This window comes from Gopherus flavomarginatus, chromosome 14 (assembly GCF_025201925.1).
Source record: "Gopherus flavomarginatus isolate rGopFla2 chromosome 14, rGopFla2.mat.asm, whole genome shotgun sequence".
Taxonomy (NCBI): Eukaryota; Metazoa; Chordata; order Testudines; family Testudinidae; genus Gopherus; species Gopherus flavomarginatus.
In genome coordinates this window covers 37,235,345-37,262,951 of record NC_066630.1, presented here as the reverse complement: position 1 = coordinate 37,262,951, position 27,607 = coordinate 37,235,345, and the positions used below count along the sequence as shown (strand labels likewise).

General features: G+C 55.8%; 1 protein-coding gene across 3 annotated transcripts in view; it reads left to right on the top strand.

Annotated features, from left to right (window-relative positions):
• Positions 1-3,306: 3,306 nt before the first annotated feature.
• The window catches only part of DOK4 (docking protein 4), a 42,777-nt gene continuing 18,476 nt past the window's right edge, over positions 3,307-27,607 (top strand). For 2 of the 3 annotated variants that reach the window (XM_050923309.1, XM_050923307.1), the window contains exons 1-2: positions 4,655-4,824; positions 16,857-17,123. In XM_050923309.1, the coding sequence (XP_050779266.1) occupies positions 17,058-17,123 (66 nt within the window). In that variant the 5' untranslated portion in view covers positions 4,655-4,824; positions 16,857-17,057. Of the gene's footprint in view, positions 3,383-4,654; positions 4,825-16,856; positions 17,124-27,607 lie in introns of those variants that run through there. The other variant, XM_050923308.1, reaches the window with a different exon arrangement.

Below are 27,607 nucleotides of genomic sequence, written 5' to 3'. Positions count from 1 at the left end.
AGAGAGAGGATGGCAGCTTGGAGACTGGATGAGGGAGGGAGTGGGGCTCCTCGTTCGGCAGCCGTTGGCAGCGTGTGACCCATTGGTGCCAATTCTGTGTAGGCAAGAGTGGCGGAGTTAGGCCGAGCTGTGCCAGCAGCACGCATGCTACAGTCCGTGGTCTGCGGGCACCATGCCCGGCACACTCTGAGTGAGGGGGGTGGGGTGGGATCCAGGCAACTCCCCTGCTCCACGGCTCCCTCCCTCTCCCTTGCCCACCAGATGGAGGAGCCCAGCCCAAACCTGGGATGAGTGGGGAATCAATCTCCCTGGGGGAGTGACAGTGCCAGGACTTTCCCCAGTCCTCCAGCGCAGGGTTAAGATGTAGGTGCTGGTTCTCCTACTCCCAGTGCCCCGGGGGAGTGAGGAGTCAGAGAGAAGCTGCCACATTGCTTGGATCATTTCAGCCTTTAGGGCCAAATTCGATCCTGGAGTAAGAAGGCAGAGCATCATCCACTGCCAGAAACGTTCCTGGGCTGGGCCAGTGGTTCTCAACCTGTTTACCATTGTGGGCCGTATCCAATACTACCTGTGTGACTCTGAGGATGTCACATGGGCCTCAGCTGGGTGCTGACTGGGCCGCAGGCTGAGAACCACTGCTGTAGATGGAAGCTGGCTCTCCTGGAATCTGGACCAGCTGCTGCAGGGTGTTGTTTGTATCACAGCTGAGACTCGAAATCCAGAGCAAGCCACACTGTGCCAGGCCCTGTACAAACCTGATGGAGAAGTCAAATAAAGCAGAAATGGGCCTAGGCAGGTGAAGTGATTTGCCTGAGGTCAATCAGCATGTCAGTGGCACGGCCAGAAATAAAACCCAGCTGTCCTGAGTCCCAATCCAGTGCACACTGCACAAGCTCACGCTGAATTGGCAGCCTGCGGAGGTGCTATTTAAGGCAAAGCTAAAGGGCATTTGACTTCATGGGTTAGATCAACAGGCATTTTATTTTCCCACGTAAAGTGGTTATTTTGCACATGCAGCATCTGTTCCACCAGCAACAATCAATCACTTGCACACTAAAATAAACAGCCTTGGCCGATTATAAATTTGTTTGAAGGAAACACCTCACAATGCTGCATTATGGATCACTGGCCAGATCCTCAGCTGATGCAAACAGGTGCAACTCTACTGAAGTTAATGAAATGGTGTCGACTGATTTGCACTGGCTGAGGATTTGGCCCATTGTTTAGATAAAACAGATGGCGGCTGTTTCAAATGTTTCATCTCTGAAGTATTTCTGCATCCCCGTAATTCCTGTGATGTTGTTGGTGTTAAACGTGTGTGCAGAAGAAACCGTGTGTTGTTAAACAGAGCCCCCGACAAGCTGAGTTTCAACCTAGAATTGATTGTTGTATGTGCATTTTAACAACATACTAAAACGGGGCCACGTGCTCGGCGTGCTTACATCAGCAGAATGCTGCATCTCAATGGAGCTATGCTGTGCACCAACTGAGGACCTGGCCCACAGTTGGTAAAGCCAATTTGGACAAAGCCCCAGTGAGAGGAAGGATGTTCCAGTGGTTGAATCACTAGCCTAGGACTATGGAAACCCACATTCAATTTCCTGCTCTGCCACAGATTTCCTGTGTGACCATGGGCAAGTCACTTAGTCTGTGCCTCAGTTTCCCCTCAGCTGTAAAATGGAGATACTACCACTGTCCTATATCAGAGGGGGGTGAGGATAAATGTATTACATATTAGGAGGGGACACGGGTAATGGGTGACCTAGAAGTACATGACATGGATAGACACAACAGTTGCCCTACTGGACCAGACCAAAGCTTCATCTCATGTGTGACAGGGCCCAGTACCTGAAGCGGAAGGTGTAACCCTACCTGACCCTGCAGCTAGGAAGCACTTTCCAGCCTAAAGCCTGCATGGCAGTTGTTTGAGCTGGTGAATCTCCTTCTGGTTAGTGCAGGGGTCGGCAACCTTTCAGAAGTGCTGTGCCTAGTCTTCATTTATTCACTCTGATTTAAGGTTTCGCGTGCCAGTCACACATTTTAATGTTTTTAGAAGGTCTCTTTCTATAAGTCTGTAATATATAACTAATCTGTTGTTGTATGTAAAGTAAATAAGGCTTTTAAAATGTTTAAGAAGCGTCATTTAAAATTAAATTAAAATGCAGAGCCCCCCGGACCAGTGGCCAGGACCCGGGCAGTGTGAGTGTCGCTGAAAATCAGCTTGTGTGCTGCCTTCAGCACACGTGCCATAGGTTGCCTACCCCTGGGTTAGTGTATCTGCAGCTGCTCTTCTAATTCATGTATATCTCCCCTCTGGTTTTGAAATGCACTAAATTGAGGTTAGTCACCTCGCTGCCACCCTGTTCTTCCACAGCTCAGTGTAACCAGTGGCTGGTGGAATTATTTGAAATCTGCCGTTTTGTTGAGTATTATGGGATGGGAGAAACCAGAGTAATTGATACTGCATCTCACTTACTATGCAGTATAATCGTTATAAATTAATAATGTCCCCTTTCCCCTTTGACCTGAGGCTCTCAAAATGCTTAACGCTACCTGCCTAAACCTCACAGCACTGCTTTTACAGATGGGGAAACTGAGGTGCAGAATGGGGAAGGGGGCTTGTATAAGGCCACCCAGTGAAACAGGTGCCCACAAGTCCTGATGGTCCAGTGGGAGCTACTCCTACTCCATGAGGAAGTCACCTCACAAGGTAAGGGGTGAGGTGAAGAGAACAGACACTCTCCAGGCTAAGGCACTAGACTGGGACCCAGGAGAACTGTAAACTCCTCCGGTGGGGACTGTACTAACGGCGACACACCTAGCCCAGTGGGGCCCTGATCTTACTTAGGCTCTCTAGGCACTGCCTGGGATAGAAATAATAATTAATGATCGGGGTTCGATTCCTGGCTCCGATGCAGACCCATTTAATGGGTCCGTGCCTCAGTTTCCCCCTGTAAAATGGGGTGGGTTAACACCCCTTCCTTTCTGTCTAGACAGAGAGCTGGTGGGCGCAGGGGTTCGCTCAGTCTGTATTGTACAGTGCCTAGCACCCCAGGACCCCCACCCTAAAATACCCCCGAGGAGAGGAGCAGAAAGGGGAGGGGTCAGGTTTGAGCCCGCCCATTGCATGGAGCTGGGGGCCGCGTCCGCGGGAGCCGGGGAAGTGTGGCTGCCCCTCTCCTCGGAGGAATACGGCGGCGGAGGGGCTGGGCTGGGACGTGCCCGGGACCGAGCAGGGAAGCCGGGGCCAGGGGGCTGCGCTCTGCCTCTAGCGCCGCCGCCGAGCTCCGGGCGGTGGGGCCCGGCCCGGTCACGGGCGTCCCTGGAGCCGGGGCGCAGCGAGCTCGGGAGACGGGCAGCCGGGAGCGCCGGGGCGGGGCAGGTAGGAGCCGCCGCTCGCCGCCGCGCTGGGGGGCACCGAGCCCGCAGGAGCTGGGCGCTCGGGAGTCCCCGGGGAGCGCCAAGGACGGGACCCCTGGGGTACCCACCGCCCCCACCCCTGCTATAGGGACCCGGATCGGGGCACCCCCTGGGGTACCCACCGCCCCATCCCCTGCTATAGGGACCCGGATCGGGGCACCCCCTGGGGTACCCACCGCCCCATCCTCTGCTATAGGGACCCGGATCGGGGCACCCCCTGGGGTACCCACTGCCCCCACCCCTGCTATAGGGACCCGGATCGGGGCACCCCCTGGGGTACCCACCGCCCCCACCCCTGCTATAGGGACCCGGCTCGGGGCACCCCCTGGGGTACCCACCACCCCCACCCCTGCTATAGGGACCCGGATCGGGGCACCCCCTGGGGTACCCACCACCCCCACCCCTGCTAGGATCAAGGCACCCCCTGGGTTACCCACCACCTCCACCCCTGCTATAGGGGATCTGTATCGGGGCACCCCCTACGGTAACCACCACCCCATTCTCTGCTACAGGGGACCAAGATCAGGGCACCCCTCTGGGTTAACCACCGCCTCATTCTCTGCTATAGGGGACCCGATTGGGGCACCCCCTGCGGTAGCCAACGCCCCCACCCCTGCCAGAATCAGGGCACCCCCTGGGGTACCTGCCGCCCCCACCCCTGCTATAGGGGACCCAGATCGGGGCACCCTCTGGGGTACTCGCCGCCCCATTCTTTGCTATAGGGATCCAGATCAGGGCACCTCCTGGGGTACCCATTGCCCCCACCCCTGCTATAGATGACCCTGATCAGGGTGCTCTTTTCCATCCCAACAGTCGGGTGTGGAGGGGCTGTTTCTTTACAGCAGGATGTAGAGGCCTTGGGGCTGTTCTTTTTAAAGGAGCCCAGAGGTGGAGAAAGAGTCCAGAACTCCCCTTCTAATGGTCCCCCAGACCTTTCCCCTCCGTCTAACACCATGAGCCTGATGAAGGTCTCTCCTCCTTAGGGGTCTGTCAGCTCACACCAGGGGGTTGGCCTGTCTCCTCTTTCTAAAGTAGCCCCAGGAAAGAAACGTCTCTCTCTGGGGAGCTCTGAGTTTCACGCCTTGCTAAAGGTTTCCCAGGTTGGAGCAGTCCTTCCGCCCCAGCACCAGAGCCGTGGGTAAAGTTCCTCCAGAAAGGTGCTCCAGATGTGGGGATTCCTCTGTGACCCCTGGGTGATCACATCACTGATTGTTTCCTAATTCACTTAGCCCACAGTCTGAGTCTCTCCTGTTTGCTGTGTGTCAGGGAGGATCTTTTTAGGTGCCAAGTCTTGCTGAGTTGATTGGGTGCCCGCTCAGTGAAAGCAGGCCAGGAGCCTGAGTCTCTTCATCTCCCCCGATATCAGTACAGCTCACCGCAACCAACAGCCCAGAGAGGGACCAGGTGAGGAGAGTGGCATTAATGCTCTGTCTCTCCATAGCACCGTCCATCCTAGGATCTCAAAGCACTTCGGTCTCAAGAACAAGTTAAGACAAGCAACACCTCTGCGTGGTGGTATCTCCATTGCACCAACGGAGAAACTGAGGCACAGAGAAGTTAGTGATTTGCCCAAGGTCACAAAGTGAGGCAGAGGCAGAGCCTGTGAGTGGGCAGGATGGACTCAGGGGCAGAATTTGATCGGTGCTTTTCCCTGAGGCAGTGCCACAGCCAGGGGATGAAGGTGCATTTCTCAGGACCTCAGGGACCCTGCATTGAACTTTTCCCATGGCTGCGGACGTGTGAGCTGGGTCCCACCTGGGGTTGTTCCATCTGGCTTGCTGGAGAGACGGGGTCCCACATTACAGAGCTGCAGGGTCACAGCTGGAGTCGCCCCATCTCTCTTCCAGGGCATGCACTTAAGGAACCTGTAACTCCTTGTACCCGCTCTCCCCACCACCTTGTGGGTCGCACCCTGGGAAGATCACGTTGCTTTAGGATGTGACTCTGCAGTGGAGACAATAAGGGTGTGGGCAGCACACAGGTTTCACAAACCCTGCTGACGTGCCAGTTCCTGGCTGGTGATAGGACAGGACCGGGGGAGCAGACAGCTGGATGTGTGGCTTTTACTTTCTAGGCCAGGAGAAACCCTGATAAGATCAATGTGCTGGGGGTAAGGGGCCCTCAGCAGAGACAGCGGGAGCCCTGCCTGGGCATTTCCAAAGGCCTGTGATAAGATAAGATCACCCTGCTGCCGGCTCTTTTCTCTCCCAAGGTTATTGGTTAACCTGCAGGATTCCTTGGCAATAGTGTTTGTTTAGAAAACAATCCACCCAGGAAGAGCCCAGGTACAGGATTCTCTGGGGTCAAAGGGAGCCGGGCTGCTGAGGAACCTAGCCCTGCTGCATGGGACCAGGGTTCGGTCTAGGTTGGGAGCCTGTCTCTGACCGGGGCTAGCACCTGGCCTTCCAGAGGAAGGTGTCAGAGCCCTGCAGTGGACATGACCCAGAGCTCCTTCCTAAACTCCATCAGTTAGTGGCTGGAAGGCAGGTGGTGGGGAAAGGACCCACTCTCTGTCGTGTGATACCTCACTAGGGTTGGGCAGGTGACGGGAGTGCTTGCTGCTTCCAACAACAGCCTCTTGTGTCTCTCCCAAGGACACCCCTGTCCGTAGAGGGGGTGTCTCCGGGGGTGACCCACCAGATAGCTGCAGCTTTGGAGGCTTTAGAAAGAGCGCTTGAGATTCTGTCGCAGTGTAGGCTGACCCAGACTGGAGGCCTGTAAGAGACTAATCCTGTGAAACATAGATGTTGGAGGCAGGAGAGACCCATTATTGTCCAGTCCAGTTCTCCAGTACAGGCTTGTTCTCTGTGGGAGAGTCCTTAGTGCTTTGTGGTGTCTATCTTTAAAAATTCTCTGCACCGGGGTTCCCATGGCAGACTGTGGCCCTAGCTTATTGCAGCCTGCAATCCAGGATTCGTCCTGATGGTCCGGTGCATTAGCCCTTCCTGCATGGAAGAGAAGTTTTCGCTCCCCTGGACTGACCCTGCCCTCTCTCCAGACCACCTCTGGAATTCCAGAGCAGGCAGAAGGTTCTCCTGGAAATTCGAGAGCTCCTCACTGAGCCATTTCCATAGCACCCAATTTGCTTCATCCCCACTGAATCCAACCGTGTTCAGTGAGTGTTCATAATTCCATCCTCTGAGCCCTAGTCATGCCCCGGCTGTCAGTAACACTAGATAATTCCCCCTCCTCTTCTCAAAACCTAGGCTTGAGTGGAAGCGGAGGAGAGACTAAGACCCAGAGGCCTGCTGAATAGAGACTCTGTAGGCAAACAGGACCCGTGTCGTCCTCCAAACAGTCCTGCAGCTTTGGTCTCCAAAGGGGGTCTCAGTTTTGGTGCCCACCTTTGTTATAGAGAGGCCCAGGGACTCTTAGCTCGCTGTACTGAGCTGTCCATGTAAGGAGTCCAACCAAGCTGAGGTATATGGGCACCGTTGAAATTCTGCACTCATTGCCTGTAACAAAAGCTGCTGCACAATGATGAAGTGTGAGCTACACAACCTGAGAAGTTGACTCTGGAATCATAGCGTTTAAGGCCAGACTGGACAATCTGATCATCCAGGCTGACCTGCTGTACGTCACAGGCCACCAACACCACCCAGCACCTGCATGTCAAACTCAACAGCCAGCAAACTAGCAAGCCTCAGGTGGGAGGCTCCTGTTTCTCATGCCCCAGCTGGACAGGCTCTTCTCCTGGTTCGGAGACACTCCTGCCTAATAATTACATCAAATTACCCCCAGTTCCCTTCTACTCCATGAACAAGCTGTAGGAGGAAACTATCCCCTTCCGTATACCTCCTGCAGCAGCAGCATGATGATGGTGTCCTATGCCACAAAGAGAAATCACTTGTGTGTCAGGCAGGGGGACAGCACCTGGAGACTGCCAGACCCTCTAGACATCATGATCCGTAACCGGTTACAAGTCACCTAAGTGTAGCAGGCAGGCCAATGCTCAAACCACTAAACCCAGAGTTATGAGTTCAGCCCTTGGGGGGGCCACTTAGGGGTCTGGGGCAAAATCAGTACCTGGTCCTGCTAGTGAAGGCAGGGGGCTAGACTCAATGACCTTTCAGGGTCCCTTCCAGTTCTATGGGATAGGTATGTCTCCATATATTTATTATAGGGCCCTGCCAGAAGGTGTTTACAATCTAAAGCCCGCACTGGCTGGTGTTGCTCTCACAAGCTTCGACTGGTTGCACAAGTGCCATGGGCGCTGAGGTCTTGCTTTTTGGAAGCCTCAGGTCTCTATTTGGAGAGGTGCCACTGTGTAGGTTTCCCCTTTGAATTGTCGCTCATGGGTTCGTTCTGCTGTTGTGACTCGTTCTGCACGTGTGTAAGTCAGGGGCTGAACCCCCCTGGCTGCAGGGGAGCAGGAGCAGGCCCTAAATGGGAGTGGTGAAATCAAGGGGCTGATGGATTTGCCCGCACAGCAGCATAGGTGGCCAGACAGGCACTGTGCAAAATTCCCTTACACAGCTCTGCCCGTGTTCCTCAGTCCTGCCCTGCAGCCCCCCTGCTATCCCAGCCCCGGACCCTCCCCTAGCTCTGCCAACACCCCTCAGTTCTGCCCTGCAGCCCCCCTGCTATCCCAGCCCTGGGCCCTCCCCCAGCTCTGTCAGCACCCCTCAGTCCCGCCCTGCAGCCCCCCTGCTATCCCAGCCCCAGGCCCTCCCCCAGCTCTGCCAACACCCCTCAGTCCTGCCCTGCAGCCTCCTGCTAGCCCAGCCCCGGGGCCTCCCCCAGCTCTGCCAACACCCCTCAGTCCTGCCCTGCAGCCTCCTGCTAGCCCAGACCTGCCCCCCAGCTCTGCCAACACCCCTCAGTCCTGCCCTGCAGCCCCCCTGCTATCCCTGCCCTGGGCCCTCCCCCAGCTCTGCCAACACCCCTCAGTCCTGCTCTGCAGGCCCCCTGCTATCCCAGACCTGGGCCTCCCCCAGCTCTGTCAACACCCCTCAGTCCTGCCCTACAGCCCCCCTGCTATACCAGCCCTGGGGCCTCCCCCAGCTTTGCCAACACCCCTCAGTCCCGCCGTGCAGCCCCCCTGCTAACCCAGCCCCGGGGCCTCCCCCAGCTCTGCCAATATCCCTTAGTCCTGCCCTGCAGCCCCCCTGCTATCCCAGCCCTGGGCCCTCCCCCAGCTCTGCCAATTCCCCTCAGTCCTGCCCTGCAGCTCCCCTGCTATCCCAGCCCCAGGCTTCCCTCCCTGACCGCTGCAGATGCCCCTCAGTTCAGCCTCGGGGCCCCAGACAGTGCCCTCTGTTCGAGCACAGGTGGCGCTCACCTGAGCAGACGTGGCCCATGCTGAGCACTGGTCGGGTGGTTTAATGGTTTGCACAAATAGGGAGTGGATGAGATGCAGAAGCTTGGTTTCTCTGAGGCCTCCCCAGACCACAGGTTGTGAGCAGAGGCATTCGCCGGCCACATTAGCCTGACCTCTGGAGCTTAGGGGTGCTGTATGTGCTCCCTCTCACCATTTCCCATCTGATTCGCCCCCCCCCCGAGCGTCCTCATGTTCTCTGCCTCCCCCCACCCCTTGCCACTGTCTCTCTGCACAGCCCCTCCACACCTGCTTGCCGGCCTCTCTTCTTACTGCCCCGAGCTCAGACCGATCCCAGTGGGTTAGATAACTCCATATCTTAGCGGAGCCCTGACCCGGTGCAGTCGGCCCCCTTGCTCATCCCCTGCTCCAGCTTCTTGCATCCTGAGCTGAGATTGCCGGTTGGCTTGTCCAGTCCCCCCCTCCCTCTTTCCGAGCAGTGGCTGCCGGGGATGCTGGGGCTTGGGTGGGAGTGAATCCAGACAGGCGGCTTCACTCTGCCTTCCCAGCTTCTCATGATGACCTGGTTTTGTTGGGGGGAAGCTATTCCATGTCTTACAGTGCTGGGAGGGGGCAGCTTTTCCGTGTCTCAGCTGTGCTCTTTGCTGCGGGGGCTTCCAGAGGAGAGGCTACTGCTGCCTTGGCCTGCTGCTGGGTAATGACGTACCTCTAGGGAAAGAGAGGGCAGGTCACGTGCAGTGTCAGGGCCAAAATGCAGGGGCCTCGCTGGGCAGAGATGCCAAGGCCAACTTCTGGCAGGGGAATAGACACGATGGAGGCTGTTTGAATCCTGATCCAGAGTCCGGAAAGGAAATCCAGCTAGTGGGCTCCCCTCCAGGATTTGTCTCCTGCTCCTCTCTGGGTGGAGTGAGAGAGGTCTGTACTGAGCTGACGCCTCCTAATGCAAGTGGGCACCTGCCTGGGCTGGGTGGCAGGATTCTGAGGACCCAAGAGCCTGGACCAGCCTCTTCAGTGCCCTGCCATGGGTCAGTGAGAGTGAATACGGATGCCCGGTGCTTGGTACGGTAGCACTGCGTCCGGGGACCTTTCGTTCTGCCCTGTCCGTGTGCAGCTGAGCCCAGGGCACCTTCAGGAAGCAACAGACCTGGCCAAGCAATATATGTTCTGGGGCTCCTGACCAGACCCTTTTTGTCGCATTGACTCCTTCCCCTGCTGCAGCTCGTTCTCTCTTGCACGGCTACCAGTGCTCTGGCCAGATCCAATGCAAAGGCGCTGAGCAGTGGGGTTCCCACCCCTTCCCTTTTGGAGTCTGGGGTCCTGTTAGAAAGCCAGGCCTGCTGGGAGAGCTGGTTGCAACCTGGAAATGCCCCATGCAGCTAAAGCAGGTGGGTGTAGAAGTGCCGCCCAGGGCTGTCACGTGGTTTGGTAACGTGAGGCTACACAGTCAGGAGGATGCGGTTGGTTCACAAGTTGTCCAGGCAGTGCTGTGTTATAAAGGAGTGCCGGTGGGACATTGCTGGGCTCCGACATGGTAATTGTTGTTAAAGGCTGAGGAGATCGCTTTCCCTGACATTAAGCCTTTTCTCCCTGTTAATTTCACCCTATTTACGCTGCTGCTCAAATCCCCTAATGCTCCTCCCAGGCCCATCGCTGGGAGAGCAAACTGCAGTTTTAAAGCCCTGTCTCCACTGCACTCAAAGCCAGTTTGGGATTTTCACCTCTGACTTGATTCCAACCAACTTGGGTGAGTTGGGTCCACACAGCCAGGGGCAGATTAGGGTTTTGTGGGCCCTTGGCCAGAGCAAGTGTGGGCCCCTCCCCACCCCTTCTGCCTGCATTCTCCCCTGCCCCGGCTTACCCCTGTGCTCCAGCAGGCTTCCCCCACTCCACCCACCCACCCAGAGCGAGCCTCCGCTCCCTCGCAGGAATGCTGGGTGGGCGGAGTGGGTTGGGGCACGGGGGTGCCCATTTTTCTGAGGCCCCCCAATTGGCTGGGGCCCCTGGGCACAGACCCCGTTGGCCCAGTGGCTAATCTGCCACTGCACACAACAGCTGTGTTTTACAACACAACTGTGTGTCTGTCTAGAGCATGTATCCTCAGCTACCACACTTCCTCTTTGTAGCTGTGCATCTGGGAAAATCGGGGCAGCTACACCACGGCATCCTAGCAATGAGGAGAACACCTACAGGATGTACACACATGGTACCACCAATATGGGGCAATGCATTGTGGGACGTTCTGCCACAGGGAGGTCTGAGAAGAGAGGAATGGCCTGCTCAGATAGTCCGGCACAATTAGAGTCATGTCATTAGTGTTGGGCTTCCAGAGTTTGCTACATGAGAGGCAGGCTGCCCTAGCACACAGAGCGCTGGATTAGGGCTTGGGGGACCTGAGTTGTAGTCTTGTCTCTGCCACTGGCCTGCTGGGTGACCTTGGGCAAGTCACACCATACCTCTGTGCCTCAGTTTCCCCATCTGTAAAATGGGGATAATGATACTGACCTATAAAAAAGCTTGATATTATTCTCTCCATAGTGTCATTTTGCAGCATAGATATTGTGCTGAACCAATTAACAGGAATCATGTGCCAGCCAGCAGTGAAGATAGGTTCTTACCTGTTGAGGCACTGAATTGAGTATGAGCCACGTGGTTTGCAGATGCACCCAGCATTTAGAACCCACTGCACCGCCAGCGGGTCACGCGCTCCATTGCCAGTTAGGACCTAAGTTTCCCCACCGCTGGTCGAGAGCAGCTTTGGAATTCCCTTGCCATGGACCCTGGAACGGAGACCCAAGCCGCAGCGCCGCCTCCGGCGGTGTTTGGCTTCTGAGTGATTCTGTTGGTTTTTATGAGTGCTTTGAATTCCATGAATTATTTAACGTGCAGACTCCGTGACTTACTGTGAGAGGCTCCAGCTGGGCTGGCGCAGGCAGGCTGGTATGTGCGGTAGATGGCAGTTGCCTTTAGGAAAAAAACGAGACGCTTGCTGCCTCCTTAGGAGTGGCCCAAGGCAACATCCTTTGGTAGACTGGCCTCAGGACGTGGTAGCTCAGATACCGCAGTGATGGGCACAGTCTACAATCCCTGAGAGAGACAAGGTGGGCGAGGTGATATCTTTTATTGGACCAACTTCTGTGGGTGAGAGAGACAAGCTTTCGAGCTTCCACAGGGCTGGGATATCACTGCTGTCTCCTGGCTGCTTGGGGGCCCATAGGAAATGAGTTTGGTGCCCGAGCGTCATTGTTCCCTTTTGGCTTTGTGGAGTGTGCGGGGAGCCCAGCACCTATCAGGATCAGGCTCTTGGGAATGAACATCACCCCCCCCCTACTCCATGATCACGACTCGTGTCTTTACTCTCGGCAGCAGCACTGGGTGGTGAATGCCCACAGGGAAGCTGGCACTGCCCCTGCCTTTCTTGGGCACGGAGGCCTCTCGTCGCTAGGGCTGTTGGATCTGGCGCTTCTTCACCAGTGCTGGGTGCACTTGGCAAACCCACCCAGCGCTGCGAGCGCTTTATTGAGAGCACACGGGGAAAACCACATGTGGCTGTATGCTGTGTGGGGCTGTGGCTGCAGACTCGCAGGCGCTGCCTTGGAAGATAGTTGCATACAGCTCTCTAAACCATGCAGGGGACGGCATGTTTCATGACAGTGGAACGCCCCGCAGAGGCAGGAAAACGAGCCCTGTTTCCTTGTCTCCATTGTTTTTTCCCCTTCATCCCATGTTTGTTATGGTAGGGTTAGTCATGAACCACGAGGTCCATGCATTAGTTTGCTATTGTAGGGGTGCTCATAAACTCTGAGCTGCATCCGAGGTTGATCACTGCCAGGTTGGTCATAGACGCCGTGTACTGGTTTGTTGCGCATAAAGACCGAGCGCCACGCGCTGGCTTGTAGCGATGCACAGAGGTGTGAGCTGTGGCACGCCCTAGTTTGTTGCTGTAGGGTCTGTCATAAATACTGAGCTGCCTTCAGTGGTTTGCTGGTGTTTGCCTGTTCCAGGAAAGGGTCGTGGAAGCCTTTGCCTGGGGGATACAAGGCAGCTAGGGAGTCACAACAGGTGTCAGGAAAAAAGGAGAAATTGTTGTTACGTTTCCTCCTCTCTCCTCCTTTGACAGTGCCCCTTAAACAAACAAACAACCACCCGCAGCTTTTATGTCTTAAATGAAGGGAAATGTGTGTTGCAGACAGGACTGCTCTGGGGTAAAACAGAGTCTATTTCACAAGATAACGGGGCCTCTTGCAACAATAATCCAGGATTGGGCTAAAGAAGGATTCACCCCTTCCCCATCGCAGCCCGTTCCGCTTGCCAAAAGCTGTATAGGTTCTGGGCAGATAAGTGTCCAAGTGGTCAGGGGCTTCCTGGAGTTCTCAGAGGCTCTTTGCTCTGCAGATTTCCTGTTGAGACACTTGTGGATCACAGAGTTTAGATCTGGATCTAAACGTCTCTGAAGCCTGAGAGCTTTAGATCCAGTGCACTGTTGTTGGAATGGGCAGCTGCACACTTCCTGTATTAAATGGTTTCCTTTGTTTGATTAAGGAACAACAATGCAAAGAAAGAACAAACGTAAAGTCTCTGTCAGAAAGAGCATGGTGTGTGCCTCCCTTCCGGAACAGGCTGCAGCAGCAGCTCTGAGATCAATATGGCTGCTGCCTCTGCAAGTAGATGAATTTCTTAGAAATGTAAAAGTGCAGGAGGCAGAAAACAGGCATCGCCATTTCCAGTGTACACAGCCCACGGAGCAAGCTGCTGAGTATCTGATGCTGCCTGCATGCGGCTGGGTTGGAAAATGAGAGAGAAAAACCATTCTTATGGGATAACAGCAGCTCCACTTCTGGCCCTAGCCAAAATCAGGTAGCGCAACAGTGGAAAAGTGATTTAAAATGTGAGTTAAGAAGGTCTGGGATGAGTAATTTTGGGCTGGTTCTTGTTCTACCCAGGCCATTTTGCCCATCCCTCCACAGAATAATGATGTAACAGTGAAGGTTTATCTGTGAAACATTTCTCGTGTTTTCTTAGAGGGCATGTCAAATGCCAGATGTTACTGCCCAAGCGAGTTGGGTGGCAGTGGCTTGGTGAGCTGGGACTTGTGCACCTAGATCTAAGTTTCCTTTTTAAAAAAGTCTCAAATCCCTTGTGTTTGCAAAGAACTTTCAAAGTGGGACCAGAGTGTGAGTGCTGCAGCGATATCTGCTTTGGGCAGCCTGAACTTCCCCATTCATCTGAATGAGGAGATGATGATGATGATGATGATGATGATATGTTGACTCTGAAACCTAACAATGACTGGTTAACTGTCAGCCGTTTCACGGCTGATCAAGGCATGCAGTAAAGGAAACAGTCTCACAAATTATGGAGCCTGCTGTGAGTGGAGTCTAGTTTGAGTGTCCAGAGGGTGGGGCTTGGTTTGTAGCTTGGAAGAGTACCGTGACATTTGTTTCCAATTCAGTCCTTGACTTCACTCAGAGGTAGCATATTAGTGTCAGGCTTCATAAGAGAGAGACAAAGCCAAAAAGGAGGCGGCTGTGAAAGAAAAGAGAGAGAGGGAAATGTCAGAGCAGGGAGGGTTGCAGTTTGGTGGTTAAGGGGCCAGTGAGACAGGCTGGAGGTCTTGAGGGACAACAGAGAGGTGGATGATTGGACAGGAAGATGATGTGCGGAGATGGAGGGGTGGACAGATGCGCCAGGTGGAAATCTGCAGAACCACACTTGAGCTCTTGGCATTTCCACTCCCGTTGCTTGAATGTGCCAAACAGGCCATCCCATCTGTTCCTCATTAGGAGCTCGAGGTCTCGGAGAGATTAATTAGTGCTGCACTGCTGTCAGCTCTGGCAGAGAGAACCTCATGGCACAGACGTTGGTGTCCCTGTCCCACCCTCGCCTTGCTAGTCTACCTGGCGCCGGGAACCCCGCTGTGGTGTTAAAAGCTCTGATGATTCATGCCTCATGCCAAGAACTCCTCCCTCCCTGCTGCTGTTCTCCCACTCCTGGCACCAGGATCTGCACCCTTGCACTGGGAACCCGATTCTTATTCGCTAAAGCAGCTCTGGCGCCAGGAAATCCACCCAGCTGCTGGTAGCTCAGCCTTGGCACTACTAACCCATCCGCCCTGGAGCTAGCAATACAGCGTTGGCACCGGTCATGCAACCCCAAGGCCAGTAACGTGATCCTGCTCTGTGCCGTTACTCCACCCTGGCGCTAGATCTGTGTAGCACTGCTTGGTGCAGGGCCAGCGGAAAGAAGGTGTGTGTGTGTGTGTGACACACAGAGAGCTCTCAGCAGCAAACCTTCGGTGATCAGCTTCCCTCCTGAAAAAATAAAACCAATGTTATGATCATTTCACAAACACAAGCAGCCGCTTTGGCCCCAACGGGACTGCTGGCACGTCATCTGATTGCGGTTTGGCCCTGTGTGTGCACGAGGGCTGGTCACGTAGCAGTGGCCTGTAGCCACCCTGGCACTGGCATGGCAGCATTGGATAGAAGCGAGTGCCTCTCGGGGATGAGATCCAGGAAGTGTTCTGTGCCATCTGTGCATGTGCTGGCATCTTCCTCCCGTCTCTGGCCATGGGATTCTGGCACTGTCTGCTTTCTCCTGGGGTTGATAATCTGGTCATGGTGCCAGCCTCTCCGTGCTTGTGCCCATAACTCTGTCTCAGGGCAGCATACTGTACGTTGGTCACTCCATTGTAGTGTCAGCAATTCTTTTGAATGGGAGTTCCTAGCGCTGACCCCTTGTGACCGTGAAAGACCCCACAATGTTTTTCCTAAAAGCCAGGGCATTCACTCCAGCGTCCCGGTCTTATTCCAAACAGTGTAATTCTGTTGTGCTTGCGTAAGTCATCCCTCCCCACACCACCTTCAATGTAGTGTCATTCTGCACTTCCTGTCCTAAAGTGTCGTGTGCAGCCTATGGGCCCGCCTGCAATACAAAATCAGCTGGGTCACTGGACCTGGCTACATCCCGCTTGTCTCCTGTTGTGCCTTGTCGTGTAGATGTCTGCTACAGCCCTCTTGCCGCACAGTTCAGTGACGGGGGATCAGATATGCTTGGGTTGGTATCTAACAAATGTCTCTCATTTTTGAGAGCTGTCATTCATTTTAATCCCAAAATGTCCTACATGCCCCACTCTCGGAGAATTATTTGACAGAAATAAAGATTTGTGCTCCACAGGTTCTAGCGGGTGATTGATGCTAAAGGGAAGCCCACATAGTTAAAGTTTCCTACATACATCATGTTTAAGTGCCTGTCATTTTGGGGGTTCATCAGGCATTGCTTTCCATGTTGGGGCCGTGGCAGACTGAAAGGCATGCTTAGGTCCTGTCCGTGCTATCAGGTGGAACAATGTTTCAGACATGACACAGTGTTGTGACTTGGTTGCTCTCGCAATGTAGACGGGCCTGTTCTGTAAGCTGTCAGACAGCTTTTGTGTTCCACCCCAGAGGTGGCTGCATTTTGATGCAATGAGATTTGACTGGCATGAAAAGGCATACAAGTAGTGCGAAGGTATATTTTAAAAAAAGGTCTGTCCGAGAGGAACAAGTGACACACCGTTTGGGGGCTTGATCCCCTGTTTATCAGAAGCGTCCAGGCCTGATCGGCTGGTACTCACTATGGAGTGTGTGCCATCTCTGCCAGCACTTTCCTGGCTCCCATGGTCAGTGGTAGATGGATTGTCTTGGGATGCAGTCAGCTTCTTCAGTTGGTCGGAGCGCTTTGGGATCTTTGGAGATGAAAAGAGCTGTAGATCTGTGAGATGATGTCATTATTTATTAGGTCAAATCTCCTGCTGCCCTGCAACGACCCTTGTGCTTTGATTTGCCTCTGTAGTGCATTAAAGCTCTGGAGAGCCTTCATCAGAGATGATTTCTCCAGGGCCCGCAGCAGCCTGGAGATCAGCCCTCCCTGCTGCCAAGTCTCATCCCCATACACCTGGCTCGGTTCCCCTCTTGGATCCGCAGCAGATTCACAGGCATGGAGAAGGTTGTTGTGCAGCTCGAGGAAGAATCGAGGGGTTAACAACTGGACTGTTCCATTTCTCCTCTTCTGTATGATGCACCTTGGTTTTTCCCAAATGGTTCAGCCAGAAAGAGGAAAGCGGGAGGGGGGACCAAGGGGAAGATGTCACTATCTCTAATCTGTCATTTTTATTTTACAGCCAGTGCCAGGGAGGAGGGGAGCATGAGGCTGCTAGGACAATGCTGAGGAGGACCCCGACCCAGAGCCCGGGGAGGATCTGAAAACAGGTGAACGCAGAAGGAGGAGCAAGGGTGGGGAGGAAAGACAGACGGAAGGAAAGCAGGCGAGGGAAAAGCCTGGAGCGCCTTGGGAGTGGATCCCAGCTGCAGAGGGCTACGCCATGGCTACAAATTTTAACGACATCGTCAAACAGGGCTACGTGAAAATGAAGAGCAGGAAATTGGGGGTAAGTGGGGAGGGGATCGCGGGGATTGTGATGCATGATTCATTATCGTTAGCTTTGAAGGTCTGTCCCCCCCACCCTTCTCCCTGCTTTTGAAACACCAGGGCAGCTGCAAAATGCAGAAAGACCTCCCCCCACGTTCCTCTTTTGTGTTGAGAGCATCCTTGCAGGAGATTCTGTCTCTGGGTTATGCCTGAGCATCATCCCGAACCCCGGCTTGCTCTGAGCACCCATCCCCAGCACTCCTGTGCCGTGCGTAGGGGGCTGGCCACTGTCACTGGTCATCTTGGGGCCGGGTAAAGTTGCAGCTGTGGTGTTTCCACCTAAAAGTTGGGGGTGGAGGGAGATGAGGGGGGTTATCCTTTGAATTCAGCTGTGGGAATCTCCCTCCGAGAGCAAAACTCAGCTGAATTTGGATCAGCCCAGCAGACAAGCTGTGCCTGGATATTTTTTTTTTTTAAAAAGCATCTGACCCCCTGGGTTATTTATAGGCTAAGGGGAGAGAGGCGAGAAGATGGTTTTGCACTTGTTGCTTTCTGTGTAATTCCGGAGGAATTTGGCACTGTGGTTTGTGCTCGTGCTGTCCAGACCGGGCAGGCTGCGGATTTAAAGCCACGATTCAGGCCTAGCAGCCAAACCCAGCCAGAGCCCTACACCCTGGTCGCCCCTGGGCCCCTTCCGTGCCACTGACTGCGTTTGCACATGACGTCAGCACCGGCCGGGAAATAGTTAAATCTCACGTTCGGTCCCAAGCCTGTGCATCACCTGGGATCCCTGGGAGCTTGGTTGTGCAGCCGGAGGAGTGTGTGGGTGGAAGTCGGATGGGGGGGAGGTGTACATGGTGCTGTACTTCCCTGTAGCCCTGAGGGGGATGGGAGACGGGGGTAGGGGAGAATGTGTTAGCAGGTCACTGATTTGGGGCCCAAAACTGGGCATGCTCCGCTCCCATGGATTGCTGTGGGTACTTGAGGTGATTTCCAAGGATTGGGTCCTTAGTGAGAGAACTGGGGTCATCGATCTGCTTACGGGAGTCACGCTCGCTGCGTGGGCTGAGTCCCAGGAGCGCTGTGCCAGTCCGGAGCCAGCGGCAGGCAGAGTCTGCCCAAGGTGCAGGGGTGGCAGAGGGAGCTGCTGGTAGAGGGAGGTGCAAGTTCTTGCTCCAGCCTGCCCCTCCCCCAAAGAGCAGTTCAGTTTTCCACCTGCCAGCCTGTCAGGCGAGAGGCAGGTGATCCCACGTGACTGGGGCTCCCCAGCTGGTTGGCTTGACCCATATTTTAGGCAGAGTTGGTGGAGAGCTGGTGTGCTTTGCATTTCAATGGGGAGGCTCCCTACGGGATCCGTTCTTAAAGGGGCCAAACTGCAGTTGCTGAGACAAAGAAACCCCCAGCCTGGCGCGGAAGAGAGGTGTGGAGCTGTGGGGCAGCGCACGGGCCTTTCCCCCCTGCAAAAGGAGGTCAAGCCCTGGTTCGTGGCAAGGGCAAGATCTCAGTCTGGCTGTTAAATAAACCATTGCACAGGTTATTTGGCCCTGAGTGGCACCTCTTCTCGGGATGGAGTTAGATTTGGGGCAGCATGTGGGGGCAGGGCAGGATGAATGGACTCTGGTGTGGGGGACCAGGGTTGGAATAGCATGGGTGGGAGGGTGCGAGTCAGGAGTGAGGGGCATCAGCGGAGCTGAGTGTTTGGGCCCAAGCACTGGGATAGAAAGGGGAGCGGTGGGTTGGGATTTCAGGGCATTGGCAGGGTAGGAATAGCAGGGCACCCACATCTCAGCTCTGGTGAGTTGCAGCTGGGCCTGGCTGAGCTGTTTGAGGGCAGGGTGTGCACAGTGCCTGGGCTCTGGCCAGCTCCATCAGCCCTAAATCCTAACTAATGTCACCCAGCCAACCCGCCTGGGCACATTTTTAATCCCAGCCCCAGCTGCCCTGGGTCCCGCCCATGGGGAATGGGAGCTGTGGGGAGCCCATCAAGCATCCTGATGTTCCCCAAGTGTCCACGACGCAGCAGCCCCTGGGCCCAGCTTGTTCCTGCATCTATGCTCGTGGCCCCATGTTGGAGCCAGAGCTTCAGCCCTCCAGAGGGACTGCCTGTGGGTCTTGGCTTTAAAGTGGAGTTACTGCTGCTGGGCTCCAGCGTGTGCCCACAGGAAAGGAACAGCTTCTGCACCCTGCCTTACGGGGTGAGGGAGGAGCCTGGCCTCCCAACACTCCGTGGCATTTACTGCCAACTTGGGGCTGATTTGAACCGGCGACCTCATGGTGAAAGGCCTTGTTGGTCGTCCCCGGGGCCCTGCGCCAGCCGGATCTCTGCTGTGCCCTGCTGACCATTGCCAGCTGCGATCCTCTCCTCTTGCCACTGAGTGGGTGCGGCCCTCTGCTGAGTCACCAGACCGGAGCCGTCGATGCATGTGGTGGATCTGTGTCTATATTGGGCGTGGTAAAGTGAGACAAAAGAGGTTTCGTGGCTTAGTGCTTCTGTAACGCGTTCACCTGCCCTTCGCCGGCGTGAGGGATTCAGCCTCCCAAGCTCTCCTCTGAGATGGGTGTCTCTAGCCGCCTTGTGCAGCTGGGGAGACGGAGCCCCAGAGCTGGGGGAGGGGGACAGGCCAACGTTTTCCCAAAGTGGCTGCTTGAGGCATCTGGGTGGGTCTCCGGAGGCATCTGAAACCAGTGGCCGCTCCTGGAGCTTTACCTGCATGCTCGGGATCTGACAGGGGCCTTGTCGATGCCGGGAGCTGTCAGCAATTCTCTCCGCACTGCTCCAGCATTGGTGCAGCTTCAGGGGAGGGAGCCGGGGGCAGCCGAGGTGGCGAGATCCAGCTGTGGGGACGCTGGGCATCTTGAGCACAGAGGCCAAGCGTGGCTAACGTTGCTCCCGCCCCTGGAGCTGTGCTGCTGGATGGAGGGAGAACGTCTGACTATCTTCCATGCCGGTGCACCTCAGCCTCCTTCCCATGGTTCCTGCTCCTGGCGCCTCGTGCCTGTGTGCCAGGCTCCCCCGTCCTCGTTCAAAGCCCTCCTTTAAGGGGCACGGCTGCTGCGAAGCCAGCGAGCATTGGCCAAGTGCTGCCGTCGGCATCGTGTGCTGAGGGGAGCGAGGTTCTGAGGGGTGGGCCCGGGGCCAGCCTGGCAGAGGGGAGCGGGTCCCCCAGCCCTGTGTGGTTGGCCATGCGTGTGGCACGGATACACGCTGCCTCTTGTGCTAGGGCTGTTCGGTGTCAGTGCTGCCCTCTGCAGGACTGGGTAGGACTCGGCCCAGCCCGAGTGCCCATGCTGATGTGCAGAGCCGAGCATCCGCCGGGCTCTCTTAACGCATGGGGCAGTGGCCTGGTGCCTCCTCCTCCTAAGGACACAGTGCGGCCCTGGGCCTGCAGCTGCCTCTGGATCTCCTGGTTAGCCTTATCTGCCCCATTACATGGTGACCTCCTCAGGGCGGGCAGTGTCTCCTGTTGGGTCTGGCACCGTGTAGCCCGCTACTGCCACTTAATGACACTGCGAGGTTTTGGGGTTCAACCCAGACCAGTGGGGGTTCTGTCCTCACCTGCCCTGCCATTCTGGGGGCATCTAATGGTGTGCTGCTGTGACTCACAGCCCGGATCCCAGCTGCCAGCATGCGGGTCACAGCCTGGCTTCCACTGCCCGGTTAGTGTGTGCAGAGTGACTCCAATGCCTTGCCCCCGGTCCCAGATTTACCCCAGTCTGCCTGCCTGGGTCGTGTCCAGCCCTCTCCTGGGACAACTCAAAGCCATTAGTAAGTTCATTGCATCTTTACAGAGTCAGTGCGCTGCAGCTCATTATTGTAACTGGCCCTCATTTCAATCCCAGCACTGGGTTGGTTTGGATCAAAAGTAAAACAAATTTATGTAATCCAACAGAGAGAGGATTAAGTGATGCCGAGTATAAGGAATAAGGATAGACGTGGGTTACAACCAAACAGAAGTGAAAATACACTTCTAAGGCACAGCGTGTTTCAGAAAGGGACAGTCTTTGGTAAGTAGGATGACCAGATGTCCCGATTTTATAGGGACAGTCTCGATTTTTGGATCTTTTTCTTATATAGGCCCCGATTACCCACCACCCCTGTCCTGATTTTTTCACACTTACTCTCCCTATTGGTAAGCAGGTTTCTCACCTACACTCAGCTCCCTGAGACGTCAGCCTCTTTGGGCGATGGAGCCAACGCTCTGCGATTTTTAAGAGCTCTGGCCTCTGGAATCCCCCAAGCGCTAGACGCCCCCACCCCTGGTGTCTTTTTGCTCCCCTTGTATCATCCCAAAGTTCATTCTTCAAGCCTCCTGCTGCTCTTCCTTTCTTGTGGATGTCCCATCTTCCTGCTGATGCGTGTGCAAAGGGATTTCTGCCGTTTTGATTCCAGGCTGCTTAATTTACACTGGAGACAGGTAAACAGCCGCCACCCCTCCTACCTGGGGGAGAACCTGTTTCTCCCTTTGTTTGGTCTCAGACTTTAAAGCACAATATATCAGTGAGGATCCATAAATCCTCCTACAGGGTTAGTGTCTGCATTTTACAGTGAGAATCAGCAGTGCGTCACAGGCTTTTATAGAAGACCTCACTTCCTTCACTGCTGTAAGACGGTAACATCGTATACAGTCAGTTGCTTCAATTGCTGCTCACTTGAGGTTCCAACCCCCTGAGGCTGTCTCCCCTACTTGCTAGGCGGATGCCGCTCTTCACCGTTTATGTAAATGGACCTTCCATTGTCTCTGGTCACATGTTGCCTAATTTACATCAGAGATGCTTTCAAGCAGGTGGAACACGTTCCTTTGTCTGCGACAGGCGTGGCTTAGGCCAAATACATTTTAAGGACATCTTTGCAGCATGTATCTCTGAGGTCCTTTGGGGGTTTACCGTACGTACATCGTGCGAGAATATTAATGATCAGTGAGTGATTAGTTTTCCAATGACATATGACATGCCACCTTTGGGGTATATATCATGACCACAGCGTGTTAGGTGTAGTGAGTATGCCCGGCCTGACAAGTTGCTGATGCAAAATAGCAAACCCTCACTGGGCCTCTGTCACAGGCACCCAGGCCGGCACAGACAGCCGGCTCCTGCTCTCATTGAAGCCATCTGTGGTGCATGGAGCTGCAAAACTGCAGTGCCTTTGCTTTGTGAGTACTGCCCCTTTAAATTCCTACGCGCGCTGACCGTGGAGGCAGCTGCGGCACGATGCACACACTGTGCTCTCTCTTGTGGAGCCTTCATTTTAGTTTGTTCCCGATTATTTATTCTCCTTTAAAATAAAAAGCTGAGAGGAGCCTGTTGGATGTGGCAGGACAATGCAGTTGGCTCCAGCCAGGGCCAGGGAAAATGACCGGCACAGGACATATGGGATCAGTTCCTTGTGCTGTCACTTAATCTGGGCCTTAGTTCCCCATCTGTAAAATGGGCACATTGATTGGTGTCTGTGAGGCACTTAGCTATGCAGGGCTGGGGCCGGCGGTGTCCACTCCTAGACTAGCATCTCACTCACAGAAGCCTCTGGTATCGTCTTCTCCGTTGCCTCAATGTGAGCCTCAATCTGACACTGAGCCCGGCCCATCTGCTGCTTGTCAGGGACTCCCTGAAAGGAGCTTCTGTTCCCGTCAGGGGCCGGTACATCTCCAGTTCCCCAGATGCTGCAGACACACCCACCTTGGAGACAAGAAACAATCAGCCTGGATCCTGTAAGCCGGCGCTCTGTGTGCAGAGGGCTGCAGGACTGGGCCCACTGGGAGCGCTGGGGTCGCGGGAAGTCCGCGTTCTCTGGACCAGCCCCCTCTGCAAATTGGCTCTCGGAGCTTCATAGGCTGTGAGTGTCACAGGCTCTGAATTCTGCATCGGGGGCTAATTCTCCCAGACAGCTCAATAAGGATGTTTTCTTAGGAGCAGCAGGAGATTTGCCGGAGGCGAGCCTGGGCGACCGGACTGGGAGGAAGTGTTACGTGCCAAACAGCCACTGCACTCCCAGGGGGCTTGTTATGTGTCTGCAAAATTACGGTGCTCTGGCTCCCTGCATCTGGGCTGTCCAGAAACCTGGTTGTTTCACACAGGCTTTCATCCTTCAGATGAAGGGATTGCTCATCGCGCTCCCTCCCACACGGGTGCAGAGCAAGTCTGGTTATACGAAACCAAACTTGTGAGGAGATGTGATCAGCACAGTTTGGTGGCTCTGGGGGGGCACTGCTGGGAGGAAGCTCGCTGCAGTCTGGCCTGGCTCTGGATGGGCACTGCTGGGGGAAAGCTCACTGCAGTCTGGCCTGGCTCCAGCGGGGCACTGCTGGGGGGAAGCTCGTTGCAGTCTGGCCTGGCTCTGGCCCAGCAGCTGGCACTGAGAGCGGGCAGTGGGTGCCAGGGTGCAGTCCCTGGGACTAGCTCCGTGGGCAGACAGACAGACAGACGTTCTGGCTCAGCAGCATAGCAGGGAAGGGCCAGTTCATCTCCTTTCCTCCAGCAGCCAGGTAGCAGAGTGGGAGCCAGTTAATTTCATGCAAATTACAGAGAACAGAAGCGGGATGGGGGGGCAGGAATGAGAAGGTGAATGGCTGGGAGGGAAGTGATGCTGAGGGCTGGCAGGGAGAGGAGAGGCGGGGGGAGAAGGGGGCAGCTCCCCCTGAACAAAACCACCAGGAAGGAGGGAGCAGGGGTCCAACTGCTGCAGGGAAAGGACCAGGAGAGGGGCTGCTGGATCCTGAGGGGTAAAGCAGCGAAGGGCTTTATCACGGAGTCACCGGGCGATGCTCTGGAACTGCTCCCCACCAAGCCAGTCAGGACTTTGGGGAGCCTCCTCTCCCTTGGAGCAGACTTGTTCAGGGCAAGAAGCTCACACGGCTTCACCTCCTGGGTCTCTCCTTGGAGCATTCAGCATCCTCTGCCCCTCCGTGCGCTTCCCACAGCGAGTCCACCCCAGCGGGGTCCTGGGGAAGCCACCGGGTCCTGCACCCCCACTTTGCAGTCAGACGTGACTCTCAGCCAGCCAGTAACACAGAGGTTTATTCGATGCCAGGAACAGAGTCTAAAACAGAGCTTGTAGGTACAGAGAACCGGACCCCTCGGCTGGGTCCATTCTGGGGGGCAGTGAGCCAGACCCCCAGGTCTGCCCTCCACCCTTGACCCCAGCCAGCTCCAGACTCACAACCCCCCCCAGCCCCTCCTCTCTGCTCAGCTCCTTTCCCGGGCCAGGAGGTCACCTGATCCCTTTGTCTCCAACACCTTCAGCTGGCACCTTTGCAGGGGAGGGGCCCAGGCCATCAGTTGCTAGGAGACAGAGTGTCAGGCATTTAGGTGCACTGGCCCTTTGCTCTGCCAGATAATTAAGAACTGCCATGGGGACACTGAGGCACCAACACAGTATTCAGAGAAAACATTAAGAACTTTCCCAGTTCGTCACAGGCTTGTGCTAGGCAGAGGGGGCAGTTGTGTGCCCGCCCGGGGGAGTACGCGCAGTCAGGCAAACATGGCTGCTGCTCTGGCTGCCACTCATTAAGTGAGACCGTGCTGCAATTAACAGTGATAGAGTGACGGTGGGGGAGGGCTTGAGCACCCCAGGGGAGCGGGGGGTGGGGCAGGAGAAGCTGCAAATCCTCCGCTCCCCACAAATCCAGATTAGCCTGCAGGGTGAGTCCTGGGACTCTGCTGGGACTAGGGTAGACGCTGGCGCAGGCAGGGAGGTACCTGCTGCCCATTTACCCTCCAGAGAGGAGCCAGACCACAATAGCCCCTCAGTCTGCCCACCCACAGTCACTGGCATCTGGACTAACTGGATTTCTTATTGTAGCACCTTCTGCCCAGAGTGCTCGACAGACACTAATGAGTTAAATCCTGCCACCCTTCGAGTGGTGGTATCCCCCAGGGAAACTGAGGCACAGGAGGGTCAGAGCAGGGACTGTGGCTTGGGTGTTGCTGATTCCTTGGCCCCGGGCTGAGATCGCTAATCACCCCACTACAGTTCAGGACAGGAAGTGAAAAAGGAGCAGTCGCTTGGCACTGGAAGAGCCTCGAGATGCGCCGTGTCTGGCTGCAGCAGAAAGGCAGAGCAGGCGGCTCTGAGCTGCCGTGACTGGTTAGAGCCCAGCTTGGCTGCTGCGCGCGGTTCTGCCCGGTGGGAAGCGGGTGAGGGCGCAGCGCGATGGGAGAAAGACAATGGCGGCGTAGAGGAATGTCCATTCCGAGCTGAGACAACAGGCGTTTGTGGGTATGGTGAGCGTCTTCCACCTTCCTGTGCGTCGTAGAGAACGTGTCATTAAACCCCACCAACCTTTGTGGTCCAGGACTCCTGGGTTATGTTCTTGCCGCCTTGCATGCGTCTCTGCCCCTTGGTGTGGCTCAGTTTCCCCTCTGTGAACTGAGGCGAATGAGGTCTCCTCACGTTCATACCGTGCATTGAGATCCTCGGAGGCAGGCTGCTGTGGCGGTGTGCGGTGCTGGCTGTTGGCGGGGCGCCTTTCTTGCTGGGGGAGAAACCGTCATAGGTGGCAGCTGCTGACAAGGGAACCTTGCCTGTTCCTCTCAGTGGGCTGGGAATGCCCCTTCAAAACGTCCCTGGCATTAACCCTTTTGCTGCTGCATTGGTGCCAAGACTGGTGCTCCCTATCCCCTCCTCCCATGCCAGCTCCAGACATTGGCTGCGGTGCTTTGGGAGCCGGCGGGGACGTTACAATGGCGGCGCTGTTGGGCGAGCGGCCGGTGCAGCCGGGGGAGGGACCCGTGGGGCACAGCAAAGGACGAGCTTTGCCCTGTCGCCCTGTCTGGAGACGCCCAGGCACTGGCTTGGTGCTGTGCTGCTGGGATTTTAACCACCTCTCCCGGTGGGTTTACGGTCTGGGCTGTAACACGACCCGCTTGGGCCCAGCTGCCCGATGGAAGCTGTAACTGGTGGGACGCAGCCCCTGCCCCACTGGCACGGACTGCACTTGTGTTGGCGGGGGGAGAGGGGGGAAGGCAGCATTTTGTTCTCCAGTCACACACAGGCTTCACCCCCATAAACCCCAAGGATGCAGCACTGTGGCGTAGACGTAGACTAGAAACGGTTGCACATTGTTCCTGACCATTCTCTCCAGGACGTGGCTATTGGAGCACAGAGCCTGGCTCAGGGGAGGCAGGAGGGCCTAGCACATGGGCTGGGGCTTGGGAGAGCTGGGTTCTATTTGGGCACCTCAGGCAAGTTGCTTTGTCTCCCTGTGCCTCAATTTTCCCATCTGTAAAATGGGGATGCTGATCCTGCCCTCCTTTGGGAAATGCCGAGGGATTCATTAGTATTGTCTTTTGGAACAGGGTGAGGAGGGACGTGGGGGAGAACCTTCCTGGGAATTTTAAATACCTCCCCTCCCACCTCAGCAAAAGTGCAATTTAATCCACTGCAAGAGTGAAAAACTTCAGAAGCTTCTGGGTGGGTCCCAGGGCTGAGCGCTTCCTGGCGGGGTGACTTGGTAGTGCCCAGGGGAACCACTCTACCGAAGGCAGGGAAACCTGCCCCACCCGCAGCTCGGCTGGGTGGCTGAATTTGAACAGGGGTGCTCCTGGCCAGCAGATGGTTGAGTTGGCATCTCTGCCAGCCACCATCAACCTCTGCTGCCAGCTACAGGGTTCTTGGGGCCCGTGTGAACTTGACTGGCCGTGGCGCAGGCTCTCTGCTTAACAAGCAGATCAGTATTTTTGAATGCCCCCTGCATTTGGACGAGCACTATGAGCAGCGGTGGCTGCTTTGGTTTCTGTGCCATCCCTCTGCTTTAGCGGCCTCCTGGGGCTGCAGGAGTCAGGGCCGTCCGTTCCCCCTGGCCCTGCATCCTGACTGGGGAGCGGTTGCACCCGCGCTATCTGCGATGACGGCGTCAGGGCAGGGCGGTGGAGAAGCAGCCTCCTGGGGCTGCAGGTGTTGGGGCCATCTGGTCCCCCTAGCCCTGCATCCTGGCTGGGGAGTGGTTTGCACCAGTGCTATCTGCGATGATGGCGTCAGGGCAGGGCGGTGGAGAAGCAGCCTCCTGGGGCTGCAGGTGTTGGGGCCGTCTGGTCCCCCTAGCCCTGCATCCTGGCTGGGGAGTGGTTTGCACCAGTGCTATCTGTGATGACGGCATCAGGGCAGGGCAGTGGAGAAGCGGACTCTTGGGGCTGCGGGCGTTGAGGCTGTCCGGTCCCCTAGCCCTGCATCCTGGCTGGGGAGCGGTTTGCACCTGTGCTATCTGCGATGATGGGGAGTCATTATGTAGGGGCCAGGGTGGTTACGCACCGGGGTGTAAGTGTGGAATCACTCCGTGGGGGCGGGGCAGTTACGCGTGAGGTGTAAGTGGGGAGTCACTCTGTGGGGGCCAGGGCGGTTACGTGTTGGGGTGTAAGGGGGGAGTCACTCCGTGGGGGCTAGGGCGGTTACGCGTGAGGTGTAAGTGGGGAGTCACTCTGTAGGGGCCCGGGCGGTTACGTGCCGGGGTGTAAGTGGGGAGTCACTCTGTGGGGGCCAGGGCGGTTACGTGTCGGGATGTAAGGGGGGAG